The sequence below is a fragment of the Parasteatoda tepidariorum genome, chromosome 10, assembly GCF_043381705.1.
Source record: "Parasteatoda tepidariorum isolate YZ-2023 chromosome 10, CAS_Ptep_4.0, whole genome shotgun sequence".
Taxonomy (NCBI): domain Eukaryota; kingdom Metazoa; phylum Arthropoda; class Arachnida; order Araneae; family Theridiidae; genus Parasteatoda; species Parasteatoda tepidariorum.
This window is the reverse complement of record NC_092213.1, coordinates 11,141,112-11,165,153: the sequence shown is the minus strand read 5'-3', so window position 1 is coordinate 11,165,153 and position 24,042 is coordinate 11,141,112. Positions and strand designations below refer to the sequence as shown.

Below are 24,042 nucleotides of genomic sequence, written 5' to 3'. Positions count from 1 at the left end.
ACACAGGCTCCTTTATATTCTGTTAGAGGAATTAAAGAAGCGTCCCCGTCCGCCACTTTTTCCTGAAATAGAATTTTCTGATATAGACGTGGTGTTGACAACTTCCTTGCTGAAACTTGTGAGAGTGGATATCGCATCGAGTGTAAAAGCCATTATTAACTATTTCGGCTATGAAGAAAATTACGAAACCCAACTAGGTCATGAATGTATTACGCTAAGTCACGAACTGAAACTGCTATGATGTGTAGATTTGATATTCACAAACTTTGACTTAGTGCAATTAACACAAGATTTTCTTGAAACGAACGCACAGATTTCAAATTTGATCAGAAATGCGATAGAACTGTTCATTACTTCGGATCCTGATCTTTCTGAATTTTATATTGTGTGGAGTTAATTTCTATGTATGGGATTTTGTGGTTGAATTTCGTGAACCTGTTTATGTACATACTTCAAAAATATTTTCTTCAAACTTTCACGTTTAAGCATATATTGTTTATGTATGTATAATATGGCATGTGTGTATTTTAAATCACAATTTTCTTTTTTAAATAAATATTTTTTTTTCATTTATAAATTACTTTCATTCTTAAGTTACACTCATTTTTATATACTCCTTCAGAAGGTGACATATTTATTTTTCAGCTGTGTTAGAATGCAATTGAACGATTTACACAATGATCCCGCACTACCTGGAAGTTTCGATGGTGAAACTGAACTACCCTCGCGCTTTTATAATAGTTTAAATGAAGAAGAGGTGAACGAACCAGGTTATAATCACGCGCGCGCTGTTTTTCAAAATTGTAATATGCAAACATTGAAAGACTATCACAACCTATATGTAAAGACCGACACGCTCCTTCTCGCCGATGTCTTCGAAAAATTTAGAACTTTATGCTTATCGCACTTCGAAATTGATCCGGCGCATGTATTCACCGCCCCCGGTTTGCCTTGGAATGCATGTTTGAAAATGTCGAAGGAGAAATTTCATCTTTTATAGTTTGTCTATGGTAAGAACTCCCCCTGTCACAAAGTTTGAGATCGTTTGTTGCTATGGAAACAAGAATAGCGCATTTCAGGGAGGGTAGCTTCTCGTTACTCCAGAGCTAACACCGGAGAAAAAGATTACCTTTCTCTCGCATTCCCGAGCCAATATTTGTCCTAAACAGTGACCCCTTACCCCTCCAGATGAATGGCTAGGGGAGTTCTTACTTTGGACAAACTATAACTGACCCTACAATGCATCTGTTTATTCAGAAAGGGGTGCGGGGAGGCGTGTCGATGATATCCAATGGGTACTCCCGCGCAAACAACAAATATATGACTGGTGGTTACAACGCTAGCATTTCCTCTTCCTACATAACACTTATCTGGATAAAAACAACTTCTATGGTACCGCGATGATGAGTCATCTACCAACGAAGGACTTTCGGTGATGTCATAATTTAGATTTGAGTGTTAGTGACATATTAAATCTGTCAGGTGATCAGGAAGAGAGAATGATTCTCGAAGTAGACTAGGAATATCCTACGAAAATTCATGATTTGCATAGCGATTTACCTGTTGCCCCCGAACAATTAAAAGTTACAGCAGATATGCTTTCCCTCTATTCTCAAAGAGTAGCGGCAGAATTAAATGTGAATAATCTATCAAACGTTTCTAAACTAATACCTAATTTATAGGCTAAGAACAGATATGTACCCCATTACAGAAACTTAAAGTTATATTTAAAATAAGGGCTAAAGATGAAAAAAATATACAAAATTTTACGTTTCAAACAAGAAGATTGGTTACAACGATTCATAAATTTTAGCACAGAGATGAGAAAAAAGGCAACTAATTCTTTCGATAAAGATTTCCGTAAGCTTATGAACAATGGTATGTTCGGGAAGACTTTAGAAAATTTGGGTCAACGTGAAAATATCGATATCGTTGTAGATAAGAAAAAAACTTTAAAATTAATCGCCTCCCCTTCCTTCAACAGTTTTAATATCATAGATGATAACCTAGTCATTATATCCCGTCATGTTACATCCTTAATTTTAAATCGCCCAATATACACAGGATTTGCCGTCTTAGATATCAGTAAGATATTTATGTACGAATTTCATTATGAACATATTAGAAATAAATATGGTGCACTAGCAAAATTATTACTCACGGACACCGATTATGTTATCACATCGAAACAGAAGATGTTTAACACGACATAAGGGAAAATATCGATTTATACGATACACCTGATTATCCAAAACACCATTTTTTACACAGCGAGGCAAACAAAAAAGTTTTTGGGAAAATGAAAGATGAGTTGAATGGAGTAGTAATGGTTGAATTTGTGGGGCTGCGTTCGCGAGCTCGGCTACCGTGAGTTACGCATTGCAGTAAATACTGGAACTTGTCTTCTGGGGCTGACTCCAAAAACCAAGGTAATCTTTCAGGTCTCCTCCAAATTGCAACAATTCAATCTTCGGAAGACGCATTCTTCGCTTTGTATTTGGCGATGAAGTGACGGAACTCGCTGTTCCATTCAACGCAATTTGTTTACTGAAAAAAATTCTACTTTTCGCTCTCGCCAAATCCATTTTTTTATCATATTCTTCAATCTTATTATATTCAGCTTCAAATTCAACGTCTGTTTTTATATCGTTCAAAATTAATTCGTCACATTCTTTCATTTTATTAAAAATTCTATCTAAAGTAAAACACTGCTGTTCGACGTTTTCACTGTCAGGCGTTTGTTTTCCTAATTCGTCAAATAAACTTCCTACTGTTTTGGTAAAAGTCATTCTAAGTGGTTTACGTTTTCTGATTATGTCCTCCATTATACAATAATGCAATGCTTTTCCTCTCACTATAAAATATTTCACTAACCTGTGTCAACCACGGATCACGTCGACGGGTCACCAAATGTTGTGTCCTTATATAAATAACAAGTTAGGAATCTTGAGACATCTTTATAAAAAAACAACTTTGTTTATTCTTTTTTTTTTCAACAACTCTCCCTAGTTACAGAATCGCTCGTAACCATGGCATCGTGAACAACGTTGCCACCGGAATTTGAGCCAGCACAAAAAACAATTAAATTATATTACACCTCGTGACAATATATTTATTGATTTAATATCATTCATTTCCACACATAAAATTCTGTATTTTATCTCATTCAATAATGAATGAAAAAAATCCCAAAGGTACATAAACTTTTATGTTATTACATGTATCTCACTATTTCAATGTACTCCAATTTGTCACTCTTATCATTAATGTTAAGGAGGGTTTTTTTTCCCTTCCTGTTTGTGAAGCAATTTGTTTATATTCACAATAATCGAATGCTAATTATTCCATGTGTTCCCGTTTAAATTTCTGATGTAGTAGAACATTATTGTGTAAAGGAAAATTTTCTGTTACGGTTTGTTCATCTTCTTAATAATTTATTGAATAAAGATGGTTTTTATTTTATTTTGTGTATTTGTCAATATTATAATATATCTTTCATCATAATCACAATATTGCTAATCATAATTTTACACTACTTTAATATTTTTAAAAGCATATTTAAAAACTAAATTTGAGAATGTATCACATTAAAATTGAGAATTTATCAGACTTTTTTTTCTTTCACAGAGGGTGTAAAAGAAAATCTTTCTCCATTGATATATAAAACCTTATATTTGTGTAACCTACTGATGAAGCTTAGAAAGTATTTGGACTTCAAGAGGAATATCACAATGCTAACACATGTGACCTATGACGTCAGCTCCAGCTTTTCGTGTATAAGCAAAATGGCGTGTTGATTGATTAAAATAAATTTTTGGAGCAAGAGCCATGTTTTGGCTACACCACACCTAAAACTGAGCTAACTTTCTCCACATAAGTCAGAATGTAATTAATGTGAAGTTGATTAAATACTGCTCCGTATCGCTCATCAAATTTGTTGAAATATTAATTCTTTCTCGCCTACGTCTTTTACTTAACTTAGATTTATTATTTGTTTATGTATTTCATTGTTGCCGTGATCTATTTTTGTTTTGTGTACCTGACAACTTCGATACATAATTAGTTGTTTATGTTCTACATAGCTGCATGCCTGTCTTTGTGTATATATAGTGAAAAAATTGAAATCTTTATGGAATTATCTTTATCTTAGAATATAGAATGTGTCACCTAAGAGAATTGATACTGGATGAGTCGGCTTGGCTTACTCGAAAGATAATGGACAGTGCAGTTGCAAACGTAAACAAATGCCACGTTGCAACAACCAATCAGGATCGATATGACTACACTACGTCACTTGCAGGCATCCCATTAAGTTCAGACTATGTAATAAAATATAGAATCTTAAAATGGATATTAAGAGGGCCAAGGGATACCCCCTTGGCCGACAACGGGTTGTTGCAGGAATGCTTTACTTTGCATTATATATTTTTAATTATTACTTTATGCAGTAACTGCAAAATATGTGGAAAAGTTGTCCGAGGTCTCAATCGAACTAATTTCATACAGTAAATTATTACCTTCTCTTTTGTGCATCTTTTCCTTTCCATTGACTTCCCTTCGCATCAGTGTGTGAATTATCTTTTGCATCAGTTTTGCTACTCATTTCTGGAATTTCTGTAAATAAATTAAAAGTAATTTAGCAATAGCTTGTTGTACTCGATAATAGAAAAACTTCATTCTTTTAAAAATAAAAAAGCTGAGAAGGGGCGGCTCTCGAAAACAAAACACTCATTCTCAAGACTAAAAGGACTTGAATGAGGAAAATGAAACAGATTTGGGAAGAGAAAAAAAAGAAGACACTCAAATGAAAAGTAAAATTATACTGAAAAACAAAGCAAGTACAATCATGATAGCTGATCCAAAGGTCGAGAGAGACAATTCAGGGGAAATTGCATTTCCAAGCGATACAGTGGAAGTGGGAGAAACTCGTGTCGCTAATAGGGAATCTGTATTCAAATGACTGAAACAGGATTTATGAGCATCAAGATAAGCTGATGCGACAGGGATATGAAGAGTTTTTAAAGTTAAATTAAAGTCCAAGGTTCCAACAATATGCGGCAATAAATGATTTATCGAAGAAGCCTGCAGCCGAAGTTGTTACTCATTTAACACCACCCAGGAGGCACGTATGAATAAGTTGGATACGACACGATAAAGAATTTCAAAGAAATGATCTCAAGTTATATTTGAATGCTAGAAGCATAATGAATTCTCTGTAGAACTTTCGTGTCACCATTTGTCTGACTCTTTTTAAAGTTCACTTTCATTTTGTTATCCTTAATATTCACTATTCTCCTTTATTGTTCACGTATTTTAATTGTCGTGTGTTCTTATTGCTCGTATTCTCGCTCTTTGTGTATGTTGTCTGTATTATATGGACTGACCATATGGTCTGTAGTATATGGACTGACCATATGGTCTGTATTATATGGACTGACCATATGGTCTGTATTATATGGACTGACAAAGCCATATGTTTAAAAAAAAGTGATTTATCGAAAACTTGATAACGGACATATGTTTCATTTTCCCTTAATCTAAATTTTAAAATACGCTTGGTTTGCCCGGTGTTATGAAAGTATGTTTTAAATATCTCAACAATTTACTGATCGGATCTTTTAAGAATTTAAGTTTAATTTTGTTAACAGGTCTAAAATTTAAAACTAAACTAAAGAGGGATAAAAAAATTAGCAATTTTGTAGCAAACAAAGAAGAAAATCGGTAAATAGTTCATTATAATGATTGAAGACGGGCGTTTGGGTCTAGTAAGTTTTGAAATATCGTGAGCCATTTATTGGTTTAAACAAATTAATATCACGACCTAAATAAAGTGTAAAAGTGGCCATGTTTGGAGTTCGTCTACAGTATTTTGCATCTCCAGCTGAAGTTAAACGAATTTACATATTGAATGGTAAATGACTCCAGTCATAATATAGAGGGTACATATACAATGATATTATAGGATGGCGTGTTTTTTTACGTTTAGATTTATCGGAAGTAGTGACCTGTAAGTCTTATTACTAATTCTAACCACTATCGCCACCTGTTCTTAGCTTTATACGGATTTTCATGCATATCAATGTATGGCAAGTGCATTTTTGTTGTAGATCATTGTAAAAATCAAACATGACATACATGCGTTGTTCTATTTCAATTGCTGAGGTAAATATTATTACTTTGAAAGATTATCAGATATGAATATATTTTAATAAATTTTTTTTACAAACCATTAGATACTATTACCCAAGTTATCTTCGTTTTAAATTCATGAAGGAAATTTTTAATAACCCAACTTTTCAGTACATGATTTTTTTTAAAAAATCGATCATGTTTTGTATGTTACCAATTTTCTTACATTATTTTGAGATAGCTACGTTTGAAGCTCGTACAAAAGTCAATGATCATGGTTTTTTAAAATCCGTTTCGTAGTTTGTTTAATTTTTACCACTGGTTTTGGACAGTCATTTCAAACGTATTATCTCTTTAGTGTTCAGCGTTCTCATGTGAAGACTGATAATTTTTTTCAACATATTAAGTAACATGACATACTAATAACATGATTTCATTATTGTCAGGCATCATAGTTAAACGTAACATTTATATGTCGCCATTACAGACGATTAAGTCGCCAACACGCTAGTAAATGCAGCTTTTTTTCCTCTTTCCAAGGCCACGTTTTTTATTTTATGTAAGAGATTATTAAAATAATAATAAAATAAAATTTACTTCATTATCACTTAAATTGAAGATTTTTTGTTTCAGTGTAGAATCAGGTGCCCCTTGGTTTGGCGATAATTTTCGTTCTGTTTTGCTAATCCTATTTCTGGTTACCATGATATACTTTGCGGTCTTTGATTTCAATGACGCCACCTTCGGGTTATAGTAACTTCTGGTTACCTTTATGTGATTGATTTTTGTTTTAATTATATATATATTCGTTTAATTGTAAATCGCCGAAAATGAGAGAGGCCCCCGATTGTAAACTATTAAAGGACTTTTTACATCATTACAGTGTAAGAATTAGTGTTTGGGTTTAAGTTTAAATTAGAAAGAAAACATTTGACAGCATTTTATGAAGATTAATGAATTCTCGTGACAATTTAAAGTTAAATAAAATAAAATTACATGGGTGTCAACAACATCTCCTAAACTTACTGATAATACATCAATTGGGTACTTACATTAAATTTATCAAGGCAGGAAATAAATCACAGCAGTTTTATAAATAAAGTGAATAAAAAGTTTAAATTTAAATTCATTTATTACCTGAAAATTTTGCATAAATTTAGTTTTTTTTCCGATGTATAATCGTAATTTTGCCATTTATTTGTTTAGTTATTCAATATCGGTTGAGGTTTTAGATTTTAAAAGCTCGCTTTTTTATGTTTTATGTTTTTGCTCACTTGAAGATTAGTAGCGTAATAAAAGACAAGACAATAACAGACAAAAAAACAAAACAAAAAAATGAATAGACTAATTTTATATCATGATTAAAATAAACTTGGAGCTTTATAATTGAGACCAATAGGAAATGCAACTGAATCGGATATTGTAAATGTGATAATCTGAGGATAAGCGGAAACTAAATTTTTATCCGAGTTTTTTTTTTCCGATCTGTTTATAGTTCTACCTAAGTCATGAAATCCTTAAGAAATATTTATATTTATTTATTTTTTTATTTTGTTCTTTTTATAATTAATACATTTATTGGGGTTAGTATAATGCTTACAGACATGGTTAGATGGCAGTATTTTTTATTCTTAAGCAATAAAAAATTAATAATAAGGACTGGATTAATAAGTTTAATTTCAATTTTTAGAAATGTTGTATGAATCTTTCAGAATGCAAATAAAAACTAAATTTTTTTTCTTAAACGTATTTCGTAACCTATTAAGTGGTAATTTAGAATGAAACAAAAGATCTTGGGGTAATCTATGACAACAAACGACATTTATAAATTGTTCATTTTTTTAAAAAACCACCAACGCGATTTATAGGTAGACAATAAGTTGTTTTGGTATATTGCACTGTTACGTAGTAGAACTTCATGAAACTTGTAAAGCATATAATTGAAAAAAGGAAAAAGAGACTAGCTGATAGTTTCATATAAAAATGCCCATTTTAAAAAAGTGTGGCTTGTCCCTTTTTTTGCCCGCTTCAAATTTAATAGCTATGATGCTTGTTACTAAAGATAATAAATAGAAAAATTATAAAAATAAAGAAACTGTGTGTGTGTTTTTTATTATTTTTTTTATAACCGTCGCTGAACAACCGACCCAATTTTGGGTTTACAACTACTAATGTTCAACTCCGTAGCCTTGTAATTTTGAACCAATCCAGAAGACAAGGAAACTCCTGAATCAGCACCCCCAGAGGTATGATTTGTTATGGGAACACGGAGGACTTTGTGACTCGACAGATTTAATGTGCATAAGTCACCATTTACTACACGGGTGGGGTCTTCGGAGAGTGGAGATCGAACGTTCGACCTCTTGGGCATGGGCCCATTCGTCAAGATTTCTACTTCAGACTGATTTTCATGCATAAAAGCTTGAAAAAACACACCATCCAATATTATTATACTTGTAATGTTTTCAATGTAAAACGTTCTTTCCTATCTAACTTTCAACGAAGCAAACAACAAATGAATTCGGAAAACCTCCGCAAGCTATGATGCTACCCAAAAAATAACAAACGGTGCTATTTTACAAAATGTAACTAAATAAGGGATAACACTCAAAACATGGCTAACGTTACACAGATTAACAGATAACAATGATATGTAGAGAATCAAAGGAGAAGGAAATACGTTAGGCTCTCTCTTGATTTTTTAAATAGATTAAAATCTTTTTAGGTGGAAAATTATTTGGAACTGAAAACTATATTCAACATATTTCTAAAAGAAAGCGTTAAGTACGAAACAGTTAAGTACGAAATATATTAAGTAAGAGGAAAATGCTGTATTACATTCAGGAAGGGGGAAGGGTCAAGACACGGAAACGGTCTTGCGAAGTGTTGCCATAGGTAGAGAGTTCCGCACTGCTCAAACTGCACCCCATTTCGATCGCAAATTATAACAAAATATTTAGAATAGTTTTTAATTTTTCCTGTAGTTAAAATTTACGGAAACCAAAATTTTGCGTTTCGCAATCGCAACTCTTGAGTACGCCCTCTAGTGGAGCCTGAAAATATCAGTCATTTATTTATTTAGTTCTACCATTAGCAGAGTTGGACGTCATTTTCTTAGTAGCAAATAAGAAACAAAATTCCCCTAAGGAAAAGGCAGAAGAACTTGAAAAAACTAACCAGAACATTGTTAAATCTTTTCGAAACAGAACACGCCAAACATTTGAAGAACAATTTCTCAATAATTGTTACCTTTCTATTATTAACAAGCTTATTATTAACATCTTCAATTTAATACAAATTAAAGTGAAGTTAACATTGCTTACTTCATTCCAATGAATAAATGTAATTTCAGAACATGCATAACTGTAATTGTTATAGAATAGTATATATTTCTGAATCTATATAATTCGGATAGAACAATAAAGAATCCTCCGAATTACTTGAAATAGTATCATTTATGTTGATTATTAATACATTTTTATCATTTTCTTAGTAAGTATTTTTTTTGTTTTGAAGGAATAATTTCAACTAGAATTCAGCTATTATGTTTTTAAGTTACATACGTATTAAAATTCATATCGAGATCTTGCAATTATAAAATTTTATTGTGTGGTATGTCATCTTAAAGTAATGAAGGGTTAATCTATGTATATATTATGTATTTCAGATTAAAGTTTTCAAACGAAGAGCATATCATTTATAAATCAGGTAAGTGTTATGATTTTTATAATAAAAAATTAACTTGTAAATATTTTATTCTAATTTGATGATAGTTCTCTATAGAATAGTTTTCTACGTCCAATTAATAATAAAACAAAACATGAAGGTTTTTTTTTAATTTAAGGAAATTTTAGAATCGTTTTTTATTTTTTTCGTAAGCATTCTTTATTTTGCGTTGTTTAGTTTATAAATAATGATTTTTATTAAAAATTAAATTTTTTTTAAATAAAATTTGCTGTCAAAAAACTTTTTTTGCAAAATTAAATGATATAAAATTATGTGCTTATGTATACTTTTTGCATATTTTAGTGTTTGAAGACATACGATTCATAAAACTATGATATTGCAGGCTTTTATGGATTTTGCATTCTTTAGGTTTAAATCTAATAAGAAGATTCATATTTTTTGTCCTGTTTATTTACAAATATTTTTCCGATGTGTTTTGGATGTTCCTTCTCTAAAAAATTAAAAAAAGGAGAGATACCATTTTGTTTTCGCTTACATAGGAAAGAATATCAAACATTTTTATTTTTTAAATTTAATAAGCCGCAATAAAGAAGTGACGTTAAAATGCTACACGCTACATTCTCCAGAGCAACTGAATGACTGTTCATTTAGAAATCGCAGGAATTCGTCTCATACAACAACGTCCATGTAGTTCGTTGCGATCGCGAATTGAGTATCAATTAGTTGAAAACATAGAAATAAGAGAATAACGAAGTGCACGTTTACAGAAATATAAATAAATATCTTAAAATTCATATGATCAAATTTAATCCACTTGAATATATAATTGAATATAATTATAATATAAGACAACAAATATATAAACATTAATAAAATTCAAATAACATAAATAGAAACGATAAAGTATATTTTTGAATTAACGATTAGTTTCACCGTTTTATAACACACATTTGTTTTTTTATAATTTAAGTATTCTTTACTGTAATGAGCCAGTTGAAAATTTTTTAGCAGTTCCAGTCGAGATAACTCTTCCTTAAGAGCCATTCTCGCTGAATGCGGTTTGCGCACTTATGAATTTCGCTGCGAAAAATAAAGAAGTTAATTTGTGAGATTTTTGCCAGAAAATATTTTTTACGAGTCACGTTCTCATCCTCTTGGGTGTGTCATCGAAAGTGCGTGAACCGCATTTACTAAGAGTGCAGCAATCAGATTCGAAAGCATGCATTTTTCGCATGCAGGGAAAACGGCTCTGTAACTTTCGGTGGTGTGATTAATGTTTGGATCTTTAGTGACAGTAAAGGTATGTAGTTACTGTATAAGTAAAACCTGTCAATTTTGAATTTTTTAGATCGTTTTTTAAAAATAATAAATAAAATAGTTCTATTACATACTTTTAAAAGAATTTTAATTTACTCTTATTTACAGTAACAGTAGCAGAATTTTTCATTTACTTAGTCATTTGGGATTTTTGGTTATCAATAATATATAGATTATTTTATCACATCATAAGAACAAAAAAAAAGAAGAAAAAAAACTTTTGACCTTGACGTAAACAAACTGACTACACGTGACAGTGTTTTCACTGTAAGAAATTCTTGATTACATTGAGACGACCCTGAAGTATTCACCTCCGAAAGTCGTCTTGATGTTCAATTTTGTTATTTATCAGGTTTCATCATTGTAAATCATGTCCACTTCAGAATCCATAGATGTTGTAGTTCCGGGCATTGATAATCTTTTTAAATTAGATCCATATTTAAAAAGTCATGAAAAAGAAATAAAACGCCGGTAAGATAATAAGTTTAATAAAATAATCACACTTAAATAAAATATTATTTTAGTTGCAAATTAGTATATAGTAAATTTTTCGTGNTTTAGTGACAGTAAAGGCATGTAGTTACTGTATAAGTAAAACCTGTCAAATTTGAATTTTGTAGATCGTTTTTTAAAAATAATAAATGAAATAGTTCTATTACATACTTCTAAAAGAATTTTAATTTACACTTATTTGCATTAACAGTAGCAGAATTTTTAATTTACTTAGTCATTTGGGATTTTTGGTTATCAATAATATATAGATTATTTTATCACATCATAAGAACAAAAAAAAAGAAGAAAAAAAACTTTTGACCTTGACGTAAACAAACTGACTACACGTGACAGTGTTTTCACTGTAAGAAATTCTTGATTACATTGAGACGACCCTGAAGTATTCACCTCCGAAAGTCGTCTTGATGTTCAATTTTGTTATTTATCAGGTTTCATCATTGTAAATCATGTCCACTTCAGAATCCATAGATGTTGTAGTTCCGGGCATTGATAATCTTTTTAAATTAGATCCATATTTAAAAAGTCATGAAAAAGAAATAAAACGCCGGTAAGATAATAAGTTTAATAAAATAATCACACTTAAATAAAATATTATTTTAGTTGCAAATTAGTATATAGTAAATTTTTCGTGGATCTGTTTCAGCAGAAAATTAAATATATATACATTTCATAATTATTGTATATGAAATTGATCATCATCCATTTTTATTATTTTTAATAAATGTGTGATTAAATATAAGATAAAGGGAAATAGGAACTTCAATCATACTTTTAAATTCAAAAACTGGTTTTTTCATCATTTGTAATTCTGAACTTTATTTTTTAGCATGATGCAGTTACTGCAAATCTGAAGTGTTTTTTTGGAGTTGTACTGTTCCCTTAATCCTACTTTAAAAAGTTATTTAACCAATTAAAATTTTCTAAAGTTTTTTATTACTGTCCAAAACTCTTGTTTTTAAACAGTATTCATAAAAATTTGTATGGGTTGCTTATTGAAATTTCGGTGGAAAGCTAAAAGTTTCGATTGAACTATTAACTGCGAAAAATTCGGACCTAAAAAAACATAAGATGTATGTAAGAAAGAAACTGAAGGCAAATTAAAGATTTCAAAAATAACATCCTATTAGCTCAAGTTATTTTTGGCAAAGGAAACCAGAAATTAGAGCATGGTTAAGCATTTATGGATGCTGATTAACAAAAATGAAAAACTTTACAACGGAAACTATATAGGAAACTGCATAATTTGTAACATTCACACCAAGCATTGCATTAAAAAAAATTTTTTTTGGAGTGCAATGTAAATAGTTTTTATGGCATGAACTTAAATGAAATCCTCAAATTTTTCTATTGTGTTTACTAAAAAAGGATGTGAAGCAACTATAAGTCGCCATTCCGCAGTGAAAATAGTATTATTTACTTTAAAGTTATTTGTATGTGATTTGTGAATTTTATTTAATTTTTATTTTTAGTATATTCTTTTCTAGAAAAATTATACATTTTTCTCATGGAAAAATTTTATGTATTTTTTAAATTGGTAACTTCTACAATTTACTTCACCACACTAAACCTAGAATTCCCTAACAATCACTGAAATCCTCTTCAGTGCTTGCTTGTGGAGAGTTGTTATTAAATTTTTATTTAAAGTTACATCAACAATGTATAATTAACAAAAAAATATAACTACATCAATCTAATTAACAATAAAAATATAGCTATGTCAATTTAATTAACAATAAAAATATGTCTACATCATTCTAATTAACAATAAAAATATAACTATATCAATCTAATTAACAATAAAAATATGGCTACATCGCCTACATCAATCTAATAAACAATAAAATAGTGCTATAGAATTTTAGAAATATTGAACAGATCTTTATTTTTCAAAAGCTTTATATTTAACATAACAAAAACTTTAAAAATCCAGTTGAAGGATACTTATATTTAGCAGAGGGTTTAGGTACCTTTACTGGTTCATAGAACTTTGTAGATCAGTAAAAATCAATTCTAAATATCATCAAGTTAAACTCACAAATTTCTCTGCGAATTTCAAAAACTTGAAATGGAAAGCATGAATATTTTTTTTAAAGGCATTTCTTATCTTTTGCTTTTAAAGGATAAAAAGAAACTTGTCATTAAGGCTAATAAGACATTTTTTATTATTTGATTATTGAAGAAAAGTTGACTATCCATTTCATTAGTGAGTCCTATTTTTACAATGCCGTTACCATTTTTATTGTTATAAAAATTAAAATATACAAATTTTCTAAAATATTTCAAAGTATTCATTACTATAACATTAATTTTATTATACAAAATTTTCTATAATACTTCAAAACATTATTTTTTTTTCAATTCGAATATTTGAATAATATTTAAGTTATAATTTAATTCCAACAATTCATTATTTATTGTGCTATCTAAAAGAAACTTAATAGCTTTCAAAATCTTCAACACTTAAAACCCACTAAGTTTGTTTTCAACTGTGATAGAAGTTGAAAATAATATGTTCCCTATAATGTAGTTGCCCTTTCAGAAAAAAAAGTAGTTGTGCCTATAAATTAATATTTTATTATGTTACAATAGCTTTACTTATTAGACTAGTAAACTTTTCTTTCAGGTATGGTTGCTTTCTTACTTTACTGAAAAAAATTGATGAAAATGAAGGTGGGCTTGATAAATTTTGTCGAAGTTACAAAACCTTTGGTATACATGTCACACCTGAAAATGGTATTCGGATGGTGGAATGGGCACCGGGTGCTGAAGCTGTCTATTTGCGTGGCGAATTCAGTAAGAAATATTGTTTAACTTTTTAATATTGTTTCAAATTTTTCTTTTCTGTGTTTCAGCTTCATAAACTGGCTTTAAACACGGTTTTGGCATAGATAGCCTGTTTGGCAGGGCACTGGACTCACATTTGTGAGAACGGGAGTTCGAGTCCAGTCGGCGGAAGACTCCCCATGTAGTAAATGGTAACTAGTGTATGTTAAATCTGTCAGGTTATAAAGTCCTCCATGTCCCCATGATAAATTAATACTTCTGGGGAATTGGAGATTGATTGTTCTCTGGTTCAGGTCAATTTTACGGTCTCTGGATGTATGAATGGGTCCACCCTATAAACGGGTGTGGCAGAAATTGCCCTAGATGGCGCCACTGGAAAACGAGCAATCACATCCCCGTCTGCCTTAATGGCGGATGACAACAACAACAAACATGGTTTTAATTTTAGACATTTTAAATTGACTTTGGTATTAGACACAAGTTATAGTTACAAAGTCTTTAACAAATATAGAAAAAATAATGTTTTCTCTTCCAATATTATTACGGTGGTTTTCAGTTTTTTTTAAAAATTTAATTCAGTTTTCCGGAACAAAACTTTACATTGTAATAGGTCAAAAATAGGATTATTGTATTAAGCATTCTTAACTAGATTTAGAACTGGAATTTGTCCAAAAAGTCTGTAAGTATTGTTCAAAATTTAATTTTTTAAAAAAAGTTTAAAAACTTCAATTATTATTCTTATTATTAATAAAAATTTTATGCACTTTTTAGTATTCATAAAATGTAGCTATTTCTGATTTAGATGCCTCTTTTTATCAATTTCCCAAAAAAAATAATCAAATTAATGAAGCCAGTTTTTTTTAATTTTCATAATTTTTTTTTAAAACTAATTTTCAACAAAATCTAATTTTAAATGAATAATGTTTTAATGAGTTTACTTTTTTAATTTGTTTTGACATTAGATAGAGTAATTAAGTTCAAATGATTTGCATTTGAAAAGATTTAAGGTAGACCTATATAATACACACAAATAATAATAAAATTGTCATTATTATGTATAAAAATAACAATTCCAAATCACTTTTTTTTTTAGATGACTGGAAAAGGGTGACCCATCCTTTTAAGAAACTGGATTTTGGAAAATGGGAATTAGAAATTCCTCCAAATCCTGATGGTAGCTGTCCAATCGCACATAATAGTACCATAAAGGTAGTAGAAAATTTTAATTTGATGTTTCTTGTAACCTTTATTGTATTTGATTAACTTTGCTTTTTTTTTTAGTTAGTTATATTGACTCGTAATGGAAAAATGGAAGATCGCTTATCCCCCTGGTCAACTTATGTTGTTCAACCACATAAACAAATAGTTTTTGATCAAAGATTCTGGAACCCTCCCCCTAATGAGGTAGGTGAAAGAGATTTAATGATTGGTGAGAATATGAACACATATTATAAGTTTGTTAAATGATACATAATCTTATTGTAATCACTTACTTCAAAGTGGTTGTTAGAAGTGAAGTGTTCCATTTATAAATAAAAGGTTCTGTCTTATTTTAAACACATATTCTCTTCACGAGAAAATTGGGTTGTTATACTTGCTAATTACTAGACAAAGTGCAAAAGGTTTTATTTTCATATTTAGTGATGCAAAATTTCTGCTTAATTGTTTTAAATTTATTTTAACCAGCACTATATTTAACTAGTTTAAACTTACTTATATAAGGCCTGTTAATTATTTTATTGTATTGTAAGTGTTGGCTAACTGTGAATTTAAAGTTTGCTTACAATGTCACTTCAATTGGCATTTCACTATCATGAGATGAAAACACTACCTTGAGGAATGTAAATGTTGGCAGATTTGGGTTGCACATACATTTTGTTTTCACGTCATTGAAAATTTAAATTATGTTTTAGTTTGTTTTTTTTTAACTGTAAATTTCTATTTCTTCAGCAACATTAAAAAAAATTTGCTATTTTTTCATTGCATTTTCTCTTTACTAAAAATGGAGTTAAATGATGTACATTTATTTTAAGGTTCATACTAAATAAAATCCTATTAAGCTTTGGCTCAAATTATGTTTTCTGACTAGGGCTTTCAAAATTGAGTTAGTTTTTTTACTTAGAGGTTTTACATACTGTAACAGTCTCATAATTTTTCTGCATGCTATTAATTTAAACTTTGAAACTGCAAAAAGTTTTGAAATAACAAAATCCTTGCTTTTTTTTCCAGTTTGATATTTGTTATAATAACGCAATATTCAAAACAATAGAAATTAAAAAGAAAAAAACTTTAAAGTTCTGGAATGACTGCAAAAAAAGCAATAAAAAATGTAGATTTACAATGGCATTGTTTTGAATCAAATGCTTCAAAACATGATTTGAACTTCTGGTGTTGTAATAGAACCATTTTAAATGTGTTATAATTTTAAAAATCATGCTGAAATGACTATGCAATAGTTATAGTAAACAAATAATGAAACATGAGTGTATGATAGAATGAATTATTGTGGAAAGAGCATTTTTTTCATATTGAGGTTTAGTTATATTTAGTTAAAGAACGCAAAATCTAAAAAGAGAACGCTTGTTTCAAAACTGTATTTAAATTTTACTGCGAAAATAAACTACAAATATTTCTTGTGATATTGATGCTTTGATTAAATAAAAATAATTTCTAGTCCCCTATTAATTCTGAAATAGAGTTAATTCTTTTTTGATATTAAGTGATTTTTGTCACCGAATATTTTAGATATGTTCGGTATCTAAAAACAGTAGGCTCACAATTATCCAGCCTATTAAAAAATAAGAAATATTGGTAACTTTCATGGTGTAAGGTTAAAGAGGAAAAAAGGAAAGAAAAATGCAAATGTAGTGGTCTGTACATTTTTGACATTCTTGTGTAATTTATTATTAGTAACCATTCAGCACATTTTTCACTTATTGTTTATCATAACACATATTTTTAATTCTGTGGAAGAAAGTTAAAAAATAGAACTTAATCCTCTCCGGCTATTTTATTGTCTGGTCTACCCTTCCTAAACATTAGACCAGATAATCTGGAGTCTACTATTTAATCATATTTTATTTGTTTATGACAACAAAAATTATAAAATACAGGAATTTTAAAATAAATAAATAAAACGTTGCAATTTTGTTTGAAATTAGTTATGTTGTTTATGAGATATTCCAAAGTCATTGATGTGTCCTATAATGCAAAAATGCTATAAAAATTTAAAAAAAAAAAAACCTTTCTTGAGAATGTCTTTTTTGCTCTTCTCCAATTCAAGATATAATTACTTATTTTCCTTTATTGTAAGATTTTATTTTCAAATCATTATAATAATTTTGTCTTGCCATTATAATTTTAGTTGTACTGTATTTTATTTACTCTATATTTATCTTTTAAAGAAAATTTCGAAATTATAAAGTTCTTTAAAAATGTTTTTTTAAAAAAGGACCATATTTTTTATTTTGTTGCCTTTTTTTTGCTGCTCTTATCTAATTAAGAATTTAATTTTCTCCTTCTAGTTTTATTATTTTGACCTATTTCGCTAAATATTTTTTTGAATTTTAGAAATATTCCTTCAAGCATCAAAAGCCAAAAAGGCCAAAAAATATGAAAATATATGAATGCCATGTTGGAATTTCATCACCAGCCGAAGCAGTTGCCAGTTACAGCTATTTCAGTAAAAATGTTATTCCCAGAATTAAAAATCAAGGTATGTTTTTGAACTTTTATTTAAACTAAATTTTAGTCATTTTTTTATCATCAAGGCCTTGTATTTATATGAAAGGATGTATAAAATTATTTTAAATTAATTCTAGTTATTAAATCTGTCAGGTTATAATGCTATTCAACTGATGGCAATTATGGAACATGCTTATTATGGCAGCTTTGGATATCAGGTTTCAAGTTTTTTTGCTGCTTCCAGGTAAATTTAATTAAATTTGTTATATTTTTAGTTTAATTTTAAATATTATTGTTAAGAACTCTTTCAAATACAATTTTTCTTTCCTTCCGAAATTCAGAGACGTTAGCTTTTAAAATTCAATTTAGTTTCATTTTCAACCAAGTCATCATAACCTTGTTACTCTATTTTTAATCTAGTTTTAGGTGTGGCATAGCCATAACATGGCTCTTATACCAAAAATTATATCACTTACACACTTTAAAAGTGTTTTTACCTTCAACTATTTTTTTCTACAATTATTTCAAGTAAAGTCATGTAGTTAATGAATAAACTTTGTTCTATTTTTATCTGTTCAAGTAATATATTTAGCACCTAATATTTCAGTTACAATTAGTTCAATTAAGGTGCAAAATCTCAATCTATATTTTCTCTCAAATTTTTGAAAAAATTTATCGACTTAATTTTTTTAATTAAACATTTGAAGGTTTCATGTACATTAATCCTGTACAAAATGGCTGGAATCAGATAGCTTAATAGGGATATAACTAACTCAGTGGCGCGACAGCCCATTAAGAGGGCCAAGGCCTACTGTGCCCATCTCAGTTTTCTTGACCTTGGGCTCTGGGGTGCAGGAGCAGATATTCTGGTCAGGTGGTCAGCCAAACGCGGAACCCCCAGTGTTTAGTTCCCAAGCATGCTTGGTACTCATTTATCGACCCACTGAAGGGATGAAAGGCTGAGTCAACCTTGCACTGCCCGAGGATCGGACCAGGGACCTGTGACACGACAGCGCTACCGCTCAGCCACCGGGCGCCAATTCTTATATTTCATCAAAGTTAAAGTTAAAACAAGACCTTTGATTTTCTATATTTTATTTTTTGAACTTTTGATATGAAACTGTTAAAGAACATCATCAGAACAGTTAATATATCAGCAGTACATCACAGAGTCCCTCAGTGAAATAATTATATGTAAGATAATATATGCACTTAAAACACTTTTTAATATTATAATTTTGCCAAATTTCATGTAGAGTTTCTGACATTTTAAACTCAAACCTGATTTTTCAGTTTGAAATATACATGTGTGTGTTATATGCTTCATTTAAATAAACCTTTCCTTTATCTTTAGTCGTTTCGGTACCCCAGAAGAGTTGAAAGAACTTGTGGACAATGCCCATGCTCACGGACTCTACGTACTGCTGGATGTTGTGCACAGCCATGCTTCCAAAAATGTTCTGGATGGAATAAATCAATTTGATGGAACCAATTCTTGCTTTTTCCATGATGGTGGAAGAGGAGAACACAGTCTATGGGGAAGCAGACTCTTTGATTACACTCAGTATGTTAAATTTCTGACTATTAGGGAATGAAAATAAAAGTTCAGTTCTCTATCTTTCGATGAGACAGGTTTTTGTTAGAAATAAGTATTTAAGATTTCATGTTTTGCTTAAAAAAGAAATCTGAAATTTTTTTGACGTATACAAAATGTTATATAACTTTTAAGTTCATTTCAAAAGGAAATTAAACTTATTACTATATTAAAAACAAATTCATACTTGCCAGGTCTCCTGTTTTTTGACAAGGACTCCTGTATTTTACGACTATCTCTTGTTTACCCTTATATACTCAATTTTCTCCGTATTTGTTGAATAAGTTTTTTTAAAAATATTTTTTTTAATAAAATATCCACTGATGGCAAAAATAAAATTAAAAAATCTTTAATTTATATTTTTTTACTTATTATTTGAAATTATAAGCTAAAAAGAAATCTCAACACCTCACCAGCAGCCCGTATATTTCAGAAACATTAATTGTGTTGAAGAGAAGGACATAACAAAATATGATTAAAATATATATGATTCCCTTTAGCTCAGGAGGTTAGTCAGTAAATAAAACAACTCCAATGCCCTCTTAGGAGCAATCATTTGTGTGCCCCTGGTGCATTCGAGACCCCAACAAGTCCTTAACCCACTTCTGTTTCACTGTGTAAGAGTCCTATTTTCAGTAGGGCATTGCATTGCCATTTCTGACTCGTGTGCCAATACACTGCAACTAACCAACCAACCAGCATCACCAATGTAAAAAGTTGAGCTGAGAGCCATACCCTCTGCAGAGGAGCAAAATTGCGATGGCATGTCTTCGGATTATCCTCAGGGATGTTTCCCAGATCGTTGCCAATATCCCATTGTACAGCTCTAGTGGGATGTAAATAAAGTTTCTACCTGCCTAAAATTTGTAACTCTGAGAAAGAGGTCTAGATAGGAGATTTTTTCCCATGGATTGTGTAGATTTTTTACTGTCTCCTATATTTTGTTTTAAAACGTCTGTGTTTCACTTCCTTGTGGTGCTCTCTAAAATCAAATTGAATTTGAGTTTCATTTTACGCAACTAGATAAGACATTTTTATTCATTACAGGGCTGAAGTATGATGAACTACTTAATGTGGTACTCTGAACCTCAGATTATATCTATTTTTAATATTTTGTGTAATAATAAATGTAAATTATTAACATGCTCCAGTGACAATGGAAAGGAGAAATGAAGCAGAATGATTTGTACTCTTGTATTTTGCTCTACATTAACTCTGTCTAGTAGCACCAATACTTGTGCTAAAAATATTGTTTCATATTCATTTAAAGTTTTTAACTATGAAGATCCCTTATAGAACTATTTAAAGGAAAAAAGTCAAACGGAAACTTTTTAAAAGAAACGGCATACTTATCAGTGTTTGTGGAGAACTATCATTAACTGATTTCCAGGTAACTGCTGCAACAGAAAATGTGAGACTTACAGTATTTTGTATACAGTAAATTTGAAGTGAAAAATCGTATTATTGTGCAATTTTCCTCATTTCAGAATTTTGCATGTTCTAATAATGTTCTGGTAAAAATAAACAAGATCTTAGAAACTAGTGGAAAATTTGTAGACACTTAGATTTATCATGAAAGACAGTATGTCAAAAAAAAAAGCAATTACTTAAATACAGCATTAAATGTTAATAAAAATCTATTAAAATCATTTGGGAATTAATAATAACACAAAAATAATTGAAAAACTAGGTTGATAAAAAATTATAGCAAATTAAGAAATAATTACTCAAACGCATTATTAAAAATTGGCCCTTTGTAATGATTATATATCTTCCCTGTCTAGAATTAAAAATATCGAAATTTCTAAAGAAACATGCAAAAATCCATAGCACTAACTTCAAAAGGAAAAATTTAACTAAAGTGCAATTCATGATTTTAGTGTCAAAATAATTCCATATTAAAACAAAATGCAGAAACATCAAGATTTTGCACAAAATTGGCACACTTGACTCAGTTTCAAATCAATAAAAAATAATAAGGGGGAAACAAATGTACTGTGCTGATTTTAATTATTCCTTTGTTACAAACTGGAATTGGTAGCACCACTTTTAAATAAATTCATATGGTATGACCATTTAATTTTTTGCACAAGGCACTCCCCCTCCCCCCTAGCTAAGTTGAAATTTTGCTGAACTTGTGTCTAACTGCTGCTGGAGATCTGCGTAAAAAAACCAGCTATAGTATATAAAAATGACGTATGTCCACAATGTAAATGAAGGGAAAAATTTTGAAAAATAAATAAATAAAATAAAAACATTTGCATTAAAATTGATGTTTGAAAATTGATCTTGATTTATTCACCTTTAAATTGTGTCTTTTTCATGATAGGTGGGAAGTGTTAAGATTCCTTCTCTCTAATCTGTGCTGGTATATGGACGAGTATCAGTTTGATGGATTTCGATTTGATGGGGTAACTTCCATGCTCTATCATCACCATGGAATGGGCACAGGTTTCAGCGGTGACTATAATGAGTACTTTGGCCTTAATACTGATACTGAATCATTGACTTACCTCATGGTAGCAAATCATATGCTCAAAGTTTTATATCCTGAAAGTTTAACTATAGCAGAGGTATTTACATTTTATACAAATTATGTTTGCTAGTATTAACTATCCGAACTTATTTCGTTCGAAAACCTCTGTTAAGCATTATCAGTTTTAAAATGTATTATTTTTTTTAACTTGGTGTGCTTTTTGCCTCATATTATCACTGCTTATTATAGAAAGGTAATTTCTATTTTTTATTGATTAATCATCAATAGAATAATGTACACGTGTATTTCGATCGTAGAATTTGCGGAGTCAATCTGCAGCACAATCTTAAAATATTTAAATTTGCCTGTGACTTCAATGTAGTCAGGCAAATATTATTATTGTAAAAATTAGGCTTAATCAAACATATAGTTAGCACAATTTAAAACTAATAAATTTTAAAACTTTGTCTAAGGTTCGTTTTAAAGAGAAAACAGATGCTAATGCTGAGCTTAATAAAGAATCAGGAAAAAAGATGAGCTTGTAGATGATGATATTAAAATAAAATCTTTTCTTTTTAAATTGAGAAATTAACAAAATTTTTATTCATAGTGTTCTGATTTGTGTCTATTTAAAGTTTTGTGAAATGAAATTCATTACCATACTATCGCAGATACTTTGTTGACAATAAAAAACATTAAATGTCTTTCTTCTCTATAAATTGTTTTTTTTTTTTTTTGAAAAAAAAGAAAAGGAAAACTATTTTTTTATTTTTATAAATGAGAATATAAACATTTCTTAGAAAAAAATTATCTTTAATTTTTACTTGTTCTGTTTTTTTGTGCTTGCAAGTTTTTTTCCCATTTGTTCTTTCTTTTTTCCCCTTTAATCTGAGATGAAAAATAATCTGCAGATACTGTGATAAATTGCAATGCCCGATACTGTGCTGGAGGATTTTTGCTACCAGGGATGAATAGTTGAAGTAAAAGTGAAAAGAAAAGAAAAAAATGCTGGCTATTTTTTAAAAAGCTACACTTTTTGAAAAAAATTTTTTTTTATAAAAACCATCTGGCATCGATCTTTTTTTACAGCTGACTTTTAAACATTTGATATTTTTTTCTTCTTAAGCAAGAGACTCATTATCAAAGTACATTTAAATTATAAAATCATTAAAATATCCTTTAGTAATTTATCTGATGATTGCATTAAATGTTCTACGTTGCATTAAATGTTCTGTTATAATTTGTTGATTAAAATGTTTGACCATTAAAAAGAATACTGTGAATAAAAATTATTTGTGAAACATATTTTATTATTAGATAAAAAAAATTTTAAATTCTACTTGAAGAAGTTGCTGTTTAGATGACTTTTAAAACTTTTTATAATGATAATCATATTTAACAGGGTGTGTAGTGTTTTTAAAATAGTGATTGAAGGTGCTTATTTTCGATATTCGATTTTTAAGGGTGTTTATTTCATTGGATGTTTTTAAAAAATTCTTAATTTTCTCTTTCCAAAATTGAAGTTTTTTTCTTTACCATATCAATTTTTGCCACGAATTACATAAAGAGCGTGGATTTTACATTGTTCTTCACAATTCATTCAACCGCAAGCTATTTCGGCACACCATCAGTCCGTAGTGTATGAAAGCGCCAATCATTTTAAATGATTGATTATATACTAGAGGGTCTGCCTATGCATATACTGAGCTGGATTCGGTGGGAGGGATTCTTGCATTCTCATGAGAAATTCTGCTGAATTTTGCAAAAGATTCTCAGTTTCAGGCTTAATTTTCCACCCTTTGAAATCTGAATGAGAGATCTCGAATTTTTGCTTATCACGGGGACCAAATTGTGTAGA

At 29.8% G+C, this 24,042-nt stretch overlaps 1 protein-coding gene across 1 annotated transcript in view; it reads left to right on the top strand.

Moving 5' to 3' along the window:
* Nucleotides 1–11,876: 11,876 nt before the first annotated feature.
* LOC107451595 (1,4-alpha-glucan-branching enzyme) overlaps nucleotides 11,877–24,042 on the top strand; it is a gene marked incomplete in the record, with an annotated part of 27,480 nt that continues 15,314 nt past the window's right edge. Inside the window, 8 exon segments of the mRNA XM_071186830.1 lie at nucleotides 11,877–12,193; nucleotides 14,270–14,439; nucleotides 15,524–15,639; nucleotides 15,712–15,834; nucleotides 18,001–18,145; nucleotides 18,268–18,358; nucleotides 19,469–19,678; nucleotides 22,038–22,281. Coding sequence (XP_071042931.1) covers nucleotides 12,093–12,193; nucleotides 14,270–14,439; nucleotides 15,524–15,639; nucleotides 15,712–15,834; nucleotides 18,001–18,145; nucleotides 18,268–18,358; nucleotides 19,469–19,678; nucleotides 22,038–22,281 — 1,200 coding nt within the window.